General features: G+C 50.2%; 1 protein-coding gene across 1 annotated transcript; it reads left to right on the top strand.

The window, feature by feature from the left end:
• Positions 1-8,191: 8,191 nt before the first annotated feature.
• LOC311373080 (forkhead box protein I2-A-like) lies at positions 8,192-9,633 on the top strand (the record flags this gene model as incomplete). The annotated part of the gene is given in 3 exon segments (XM_084489929.1): positions 8,192-8,864; positions 9,072-9,433; positions 9,436-9,633. Coding segments are annotated over 3 exon segments (1,233 nt in total).
• Between the last annotated feature and the right edge of the window lie 300 nt (positions 9,634-9,933).

Raw genomic sequence — 9,933 nt, 5'->3', positions numbered from 1 at the left:
ACTGACATGACTTTGGAATAAACACTTAAATGTATGTCTTTTTAATACCGTCGCCTGCCTCACTTTTTCTGTCTCTATCCTTCCACAAACGGGGGGAAAGAGAAATGCAAATGTGACATTATGAACTTGTTCTCCGTGTGCGTGTCTGTGTGTGTGTGTGTGTGTGCGTGTGCGTGTGTGTGCGGGCCCTCTCCACCGCGGCCCCCCCGGTAAGTGGGCTCTCCTCTTCTGACGGACAGCGGGGTCGGGGGAGCACTTCATTATCCTCCACACGTTCTGCTTGCTCAGTAAGTGGTGAACCTCTCGCTGACACGCATCGCTCCACTTACGCTTTGAGTGAGACCGTTTGCCGCGGAACTTAAGAAGGACGAGCCAAACGGAGACAAGATGGCAGCGGTCGGCGTCCTCGCAGCCGACGACGTCTTGAGTTCCGCCGCCGCCGCCGCGCCGGTGGCGGGCGAGCGAGCCCCCGGGGGGGTGAGTTTGAGTTCACCCATTCAGCTCCACAGGGTCTGGAAAACACGGCACTATCTGTACAGCTAGTCCTTTATGCTGACACACACACACACACACACACACACACACACAATTTTGAATCCCTTCAAACTAAAACGTCTTGTGAGATTTCCGACGCAAAGAGAGGATTTGTTCGTCCAAGCAGACGGGGGGGTCTTCTGTAGCGGAGTTGTAGACAAACGTTTTCAGAACTGCCTCCCGAGGTTGTGTGTGTGTGTGTGTGACCACGATCGATCTGGATCCACTCCGGATCACCCACCCCCCCCCCCCGGGTCTTCTTGTCTCTCGCTGACGTTCTGTGGAGGAGCTGCTCTTGAGGTCGTTGGTTCTTCTCAGACCTTCATGTCCGCTCCCCTCCAGCTCCAGATCTCCTGACCTTCGTCCAACAGACCCGGGATCCTGAGTGTTTCAGGAAAAACTGATCACGTTTTATTGAGAAACCCCTGTTTTCCTAGCCTGGAAATCCAGAGCCACATCTAGAAAGCTGTAGGTTCTGGCAACGAGGCTCTTGGCTACGACCAATCAGAAGAATACAAGGGGTGACGTATCCAGACCAGCGGAGCTAACCAATAGATGAGACTCTCGCCGTATCCGATCGGTAAAACAGCAACGCTTTTGGCCCCGCCTATATCAGATACACCGATGTGATTGGTTAATGTTCTGGGCCAGGGGGATCGGGGAGTGAGCATATCGCTCGTTCCCGGAGTCACTTGCTGAGCAAATTGAAATTGTGCCCTCGTGAGAACGTGAGATATAACGTCTGTTATATCTTACACTTGGCTGCCTCACTCATTGACCCGGTTTTAATTGGTTATGGATATAAATAATACAACTATTTTATAATATAACTACTTTAAAGATGATTATTTTATAATATGACTACTTTCTAGATAATTATTTTATAATATGACTACTTTATAGATAATTATTTTATAATGTAACTGCTTTATAGATAATTCTTTTATAATATAACTACTTTATAGTACATCTACATTTGAATAATACTACCTTTTGAATACCTTACTTTGCAGTCTCTGGAGAACACCCTGCTGGGCGTAAAAACAACAAACGACCAGATGCTCTGTCAGCAGAACGCGGTGCCCTCCAGCCAGGCATCACTCTGTGAGCTCGCTGCGCCGGGTCACACAGCGCCTTGTGTTCAACACAGCGACGCGTGGGAGCGGTTGAATGATCATCTTTATCGTCTTTAACCACGGCCTCCTCGATTAGCGGAGGTGTTGGCCTCCGTGGTGCATTGGGGGGGGCGGTTCATGTGATGTGTTTCCTTTGATGTATAATGAGGCCCGTCTCCGCCGCTCGAGTATTAACGTGTTTACATTATCGTCATCCGAAGCGCGGAGCCTGTTTGATATGCATTACATCAGCTCCATCACCGCTGGTCTTTACGGTCATATGAACCAAGTCGATCAATCTAAATGACAGTCTCCATTACTGTTGCTCCATACATGCATTGCAGACCGTGTGAACATGGGTCGTGTCCATACAGTACGACACGCAATTCAACCTTATTCACGACCAGACATCAAAATCATTTTACAGGACGTTTTCACACCCCGGATTCCAAAGTGTAGGTATTCCAGTCCCATCCCCACCCGTGAATTAATCTCACTGGAATCGCATCAGTTGTATTTCCGCAGGATTCAGCCACAGACACAACATTGTTTACCTTGGCGCGTTCCGTCCACTGGTCCGTCCTCACACTGACCACGATCCACCTGACCGGGGGGGGGGGGGTTGTGAGCGAAGTGAGCCGTCCTAACGCAGTGTCACCTCCTCGCGACGCCTTGATCCGCAGACGGAGCGCTCTGTTTAGTGTTTATCTCTGTAATTGATCTCCGCGCCGATAAGTCCGGGCGATGGACACGCTGCAGAGCACACATCATCCATCGACCGCCGCCCCCGCTAATCGCCGGTCGATGACCCGCGCGGCGAGCACCTGATTGCGGCGGGGCGCGGAAGCAGCCGATTAAGACGCGCCGGCCCGGTACAAATAAGGGAAACTCAGCAGAGACATCCAGCACGGGTATAATGCCCTTTTACAATTACGCCTGGCAGCCCGATATGAAGGATTAGGCGTTTGAGCAGCGTGGTGGATATCGCGGAGTTATAGCAAAGCTATTTCATTATGTGCTCCTTTTTGGAAACGGCAACATCAGTCGCTTAATAGAGAGGCTTTGCAGGGGCTTTGCGGAGGGGAACGTATTGGAAACGCACGCACAAGATGCGGTAAGCTGTCACCCCCGGCCGTATAACGCGGTGCAGGCCTCCTCGTTCCTCTCCCGCTTGGCTCCCGTTCAGTTTGTTTTGGGGGCTGCTGTTCCACAGTTCTTCTCGCCACAGAACGACAGAGAGCCACGTTCCTGTGAGTTCTCTCTCTCTCTCTCTCTCTCTCTCTCTCTCTCTCAATGGACGCTCACGTGAACAGCTCCATTGTGGATCGCTGTTCATTCAACGCCGTCTGACGTGTAAAGAAAGACACGGTGGCGTTAGACAGGTTTATATAAAAACAGTGCCTTAAGAAGGATACAGCCTGACAATAACATCCTCGTTGACATACGCATATACATCTTCACATATAATAAATACTCTCAGACACACGCATATAGCACAGCCCTATTAGACACGGCGCAATCCTGTTTGATATAAACACCATAAACACTGCTTTTAGAAATGAAATGAAGTAGGCCTATAACTCCAGCTCCATGGTTACCCGGGTGGCTAGCAACAGGGATGGGAGGGGACTGGACTCATAGCTCAGGAGGTAGAGCGGGGTCGGCTGGTAACCGCAAGGTCGCTAGTTCGAATCCCCGGCTCCTCCTCCTCCTAGCTGCAGAGTGTGGAGGTGTCCCCTGAGGGAGACGTGTCCCTCACCCTGACCGCTCCCTGACCCGCTGGCTGTCGCCCCTGCGTGGTCGACTCCGCCCGTCGGTGTGTGTGAATGTGTGCGTGAATGGTTGTAAGTCGCTTTGGATAAAAAGCGACATACAAGCATCCTAACCCCTCTCCCAGACGGTGCTGGGAGAGGGGTCGGGGTCCGGGCTGTAATCCCACCCCCCCCCCCCCCCCCAGGGACCCGGGACGGTGACGGGAGACCCGGTCCTCTTCAGACCCCCGTCTTTCGGATGAGACGTTAAACCGAGGTCCCTGACCCCCTTGGGGTCCCTAAAGATCCCGCGGCCCTCATCGCTGGAGTCAGGCTGAGGGCGTGTCCCACCCTGACGCCACCCATCGCCTCCCGGTCTCTGATTGGTTCCTCGCCTCGCCTCCCGGTCTCTGATTGGTTCTTTGTCTGGTCTCCCGGTCTCTGACTGGTTCCTCACCCATCTCCCGGTCTCTGATTGGTTCCTCACCCCCCCCCCCCCCCTGCTGTGATGGCCGGCGTTCACCAGGTGAGTGCTGCTCACTGACCGAGGACAGGTCATCCTTCGTCAGCATGTGACCCGTTATCGGCCAATCAGCCAATCAGCGTTGAGTAAAGTGATATTCTAGTGATATTCTAATGCCCACCTCGTGGTGTTCAGTTCGGTCTCCTTTAGAGACAGTAGTGACCGATTTGTGTACTCTATATATACGCTATTTCATAGTACTTTTATTGACTCCTGTCTGACAAAACTCATTCCAACGTGTATATTAAAGCCTCGGTTTGTTGCCGCGTTCTGCCGGATTGATATACAGGAAGTGACTTGGCACAGCCGAGCAGCCAGACAACAATTATCTTGCGGCAGCCGACAGAGTTGACGCTCCGTCCCTTGTAGTCTCATAATTAAATTGAACGGGCGCTAGCTACGGCTCTGGCAGAACTTCCGTCTCGGCGCCAGAGGCAGTAGTCCTTTGATACGTATTCTGACGCCCCTGTACTGACAGCCAAAAGCCCCGAACGCCGCCCTGAGCAACGGCATCTCTCTGCTCACCAGTTGACTCGTCATGTCTGGATCTCCCGAAGCGCGCTCTGGCATCTCCTCTGATCAGCCCCCTCGTCCAATACGCAGTAGAGTAGAGAGAGTAGAGAAACAGACGTCCTTTCATAATAACACATGAGACTCATATAGCGCTATTCTTAAGACTCAATGAGGAACAAAAAAAATATACAATTATTTAATAAGAACGTGTATTAGTCAAAGATAAAATGAAGAAAGATTCATCATACACTCCAAACGTTTTCCCCTAGAGGACCCCCCCCTTGATTCAGGTGAGGGGGGGGGTCTGTACAGGTGTGAGGGGGGGGAGGGGTCTATACAGGTGTGAGGGGGGGGGGGGGGGGAGTCTGTACAGGTGTGGTGAGGTCTGTAGAGGTCAGCTGACCTTCAGCGTCTTCAAGAACAGCTGAAGACTCCGACTCCACTGAGCAATCAAAATAATAAGACTCAAGCCGTTGCGGTCGTCTTGACACCACGTCTCTGTTGGGTCGTGGGGCTAACTCCAACCGTCCACATTTAGAAATCACATTAACGTCGTTCCATTCTGTTCCAGGGCTGCGCGGCGCTGTGGCTGACGGCCGTTGTGCATTAATCATTATTCACTGCTGCTCACCTGAAGAATCGCTTCGTCATTTCTCATTCTATTCATCCCACTTCCTTAATGAATCCCCTAGCAGACAGGACACCAGGGTGCACAAAGTACAGGACAGTCGTAGAATTAAACGAGATCAACAAATCACACAGGCGTGCTTTGGCCCTACGTTGTAGGTTGTGTAATAGTGTAGTATGTAGTACGTAGTATGTTTACATTACCTTGTGGCAATCAATACCTAACTATTTTATAACCCTTTTATTAATTTAAATATGTGCCGTATTGTAATTTGTTCGTACTTTTTTTGTTTGTTGCATTACTGACGTCTGTCTGTGGTGTTTTCTGTGCGTTGACGTACAGGGTGGTTTAAATAGTGCTGAGCAGCCGTTAACCACACTGGAGCAATGCTGCCCCCGTCTGGACGGGATTGGAACTGCACTCCTAAATACTGCACGCGTACCGACCTATCTGATATGAGGAAATTACTTACAATGCATGTCATAATGATGACTTTAATGTCTATTTTTTTTTTTTTTTACATAAGTTTATAATAATTCATAAATATGATGTAATAAAACCTACTTTTAAGACGACTTCTATTTCGAGTGGTAAAACTCTATAGGCCTTCAGTTCAACTGAGTTTTCTTAAACTAAACGTATTGAATGTATAGTCTAAACTAGTCCTGTGGTTTGCAGACCCCAGTATACAGTTTAGTGTTTTATTTTATTATACTTGTTCACACATTTATGTTTAACCTTTAAATAAGTTTAGACGCCAATGAACACATCGCTGCTGTCATTGTCAGTTGACCTCGACTCCAGGGTTGCGTGGTCAGGGGTTGCTTACAAATGTACCTTTTTAAATAACCATTAAAGTACCTGCCGTACCAACAGTCTCCACTAGGGGGCGCCGTGGACCAACAACCAGCGTGGTTGAGGCGCCTTTTCCCTTAACACGTAGGCTGCGTTCATTAACTGATGAATTAAAGTGTTGTAGTCCACGGGGCAGAATTTTCTCATCCCTTTTAGTTTTTATCACTTAACTAATTAAATTTATCTGCCAGCTTAAGCACCAGACGTAGATAGCCATGGTGGTTAAACGGAAAGGAAAAGGGTAATTTGCGCCGTTTGACCCTCAATTTAACATTTTGGCGGCTGTGCATTTGCGATAGCCTAATTGTTAAGTTACTCTTCAACAACCACCAATAAGACGCATATAGTCTATTTTGGGCAGGTCCGACACGTCTTTCTCCAGGAGTTTGATTTTTATGTTATGTACCCAATGTTTATTTTATTTTTTATTTTTGAATGGGCATCAAACCACAACACACTTTACAGAGGATGGCCTCAGAATGGTAAACGGAGGTCGAGTCCCACTCAACAGGTGGGATTTAGGACCACTAGCGCATCTGGGATTACTTAAAGCAACAGTTCACCTTTCACCGGGGTATGACAGGATTACGACGTTTGGCGTTTGGTTCTATTAATACGTTTCAAGCATATCGGTTTATTGAGTTCGAAGTTGATTCTAGTCGTAATTTAGACAAATGCCATTACATTATAGAGGGGGCTGTTAGTTAAAGAGGTTTCAAAAAGTTATTGTTTGGCATCAGACCTGAATACATCTTAAACTATTTGAACCAAGCTGTGAGACCCGTTAAAGTATAGAAGAGCTTGTAAGAAGAATATAATAATTACATTAATATATTAATTATATTAGGCTAATAATAATTCTCTGTAAGGATGGTGTTGTGTTGTTTTAATGTTGTCGTTAAACGTCAAGTCTTTTAAAGTCTTCTTTAGTTCATCATCATGAGAGACACGGTCAGCGGAGGGGAGAAAGGAGGAGGATGGGAGAGGAGGGGAAGGAAGAGGAGGAGGAGGATGGGAGGAAGACGAGGAAGAGGAGGGAGACTGGAGGAAGAGGAGGGAGACTAGAGAGAGGAGGGAGACTAGGGAGAGGAGGAAGAGGAGGGAGAGGAGGAAGAGTAGGGAGAGGAGGGAGACAGAGGAGTGAGAGGAGGGAGACTAGTGAGAGGAGGGAGAGGAGACACACCCAGCCTCCTCCTCTTCAGTTGACCCAGAGGCCGCAAGAGGTCGTGTTTATTTATCCTTCTATAATGTGATATAATAATATATATTATACGGTAGGGCCCTTTCTCCTTATACCGTTAACGTAAAGCCAGTCGGCCCAGCGGTGCGTTATCAGAAGAGGTAAAGGCCAGCGGCGGATTCCCTCTCACGGTTCGTTCGATCAGAAGACGTTTACCAAACGCAATAATAATAGGTAATGATATGATGATGATGATGATGATGATGATGATGATAGGGCCTATATACAAGGTGGAATCTTAACCAAAAACTTAAAGAAAGTTTAACATATTTTGAAGGTTATGCTCATTTATGCGTTAATGAAAGCCCCTATTTTATTTTAAATCGTACAGCCCTATTTATTTATTTATTTTCGTTTCGATTTCAATATTTCCTTTTTTTATTTTTGGGCTATTTAGTCGTTCTTGACGACAACTTTAGGTCGACTCAATAACTTTAACTTAAGTCATTCTTGACTAAATAACTTTAGGTAGACTCAATAACTTTAATTAAAGTTATTGAGTCTACCTAAAGTTAAGTAGGCCTACTAAATAACTTTAGGTAGACTCAATAACTTTAATTAAAGTTATTGAGTCTACCTAAAGTTATTTAGTCAAGAATGACTTAAGTTAACGTAAGTCATTCTTGACTAAATAACTTTAGGTAGGCCTAGACTCAATAACTTTAAAACTTTAACTTTAAATTCTTGACTAAAAAAACCCCCACTAAACTGAACTCTTCAGATGAACCTCGAAGCGCTCAGCCCAGGCTGAGGCGGTTTCGGTGTGGCTCATTGAAAGGCAGATCTCCATAGCAGACAGTCCGCCGGGCTGGAGGGGTGGGGGGACCCGCCCTCCCTCCAGGAGTGGGCTCCGTCCCAGCGGGCTACCTGTAGAGAGGGCTGGGGCGGCGCTCCATAAATACTCCTCCCTCGGGGATCACCGCTCCAGTCCCACCAGCAGCAACAGCGGCAACGCAGGAAGTCTACTTCTGGGGATCACCTTCTCCTCCACTCGTCCATGCCTGACGTCGTAACGCGCACGTGATCAGGACTATGAACAGCACGTTTGGACATCAGCCATCGAACCCGCGGCCCAGCAGCCCTATCCAACAGCAGCAGCAGCAGCAGCACAGCGCACAGGAGCTCCTGGACATGGCCGTGTACTGCGACAACCTGGGCATGTACCAGCAGAACCTCCACCAGCAGAACCTCCACCACCATCACCACCACCACCACCACGCCGGCCAGAGGCCCCCGGCGCACCACCCGCCCGGCGGCTACGGGCTGGGGGACTACAGCGCGCCGGCCTCCAACCCCTACCTGTGGCTGAACGGCTCCGGCATCACCCCGGCCTCCCCCTACCTGTCCGGCGGCCCCGGGGCCGCCTCGTCCTACCTCCAGCCCGGGTACCACGCCGGCGGCCAGCGGCCGTTCCTCCCGCCGCCCCCCACCAGCTTCGGGGGGGCGGACCTGGGCTGGCTGTCGGTGTCCAGCCAGCAAGAGCTGTTCCGGATGGTGCGGCCGCCCTACTCGTACTCGGCGCTCATCGCCATGGCCATCCAGAACGCGCAGGAGAAGAAGCTGACCCTGAGCCAGATCTACCAGTACGTGGCGGACAACTTCCCGTTCTACAAGAAGAGCAAGGCGGGCTGGCAGAACTCCATCCGGCACAACCTGTCACTCAACGACTGCTTCAAGAAGGTGGCGCGCGACGAGGACGACCCCGGTACGTTTTAAAACAGTAACATCTATAATCTGTAATCTATAATCGATATCTATATAATCTCCAGCGATCCCACTGCGCATGCACTGAGTTGAACAGTAAAATCTATAATCTATTCCCAGTGTGTCCACTGTTCATGACCCAAAAGGTGACTAATTGTAATCGTTAGAATAATTACTAACGTTCGCTGTCGTTCATTTGTTTTTAAAGGCAAAGGGAATTACTGGACTCTGGACCCCAACTGTGAAAAGATGTTCGACAACGGGAACTTCAGGAGGAAGAGGAAGAGGAGGAACGACGCGAGCGGAGAGAACGCAGCGGCGGCGGCGGTGAAGTCGGAGGAGGACGCGGTCCTGAAGATCTCCGTCTCGGACACCTCCAGCCTCCTCAGCTCCTCCTCCTCCCCGCCCAGCCTGCAGGACTCCCCCAGCTCCCAGGGGTCCAAGTCCTCTCCGTCCCCGTCCCTGGACCACAGCCCCTGCTTCAACAGCTTCGTGTCCAACATGACCTCGGTGCTCACGGGCAGCGGCAGCAGCAACAACAACAACAACAATAACAACCTCAGCGGCGCCCTCAGGGCAGCATGAGGGACTATGGGTCGGGCCACCTCGGGGACATGGGGTCCCAGACGTCCGGCCTCGGCTCGTACTCGCCCACCCTGGGCTCCCCGGTGCTGAACTCTGACCACACGCACGGCGCCGCCGCCAACCGGATGAACTATACGCGCCGATGGCGCAGACCACGGCGGGCCTCGGGGGCCACTTCAGCGTGAACCATCTGTCTACTCGCGGGAAGGGACGGAGGTGTAGAGACTCTCTGACTCGTGTCAGAACAGGCCTGCGTGTATAGCTCTGAACCCCACGGATTGCTTATGTAACCTCCACATATAAGCGCGTAATCTGTCAGTATGTGGTCTGCTGCTCCTGTCCGTCCTGGTCTGTGCTTCGTTCCGGATCTGTGCTGAGTCCGGGTCTGCTGAGCGGTGGATGCTGACCCCAATCATATGCAAACAATGCAGGTGCAGATGTGGACTGAGGTGGAGCTGGTCCGGCGGTAGGGCCCCAGACCTTGT

Source organism: Micromesistius poutassou, assembly GCF_964030765.1.
Source record: "Micromesistius poutassou genome assembly, contig: SCAFFOLD_1006, whole genome shotgun sequence".
NCBI lineage: Eukaryota > Metazoa > Chordata > Actinopteri > Gadiformes > Gadidae > Micromesistius > Micromesistius poutassou.
Note: the sequence above shows the minus strand (reverse complement) of the source record. Positions and strands in the feature narration are given on the sequence as shown.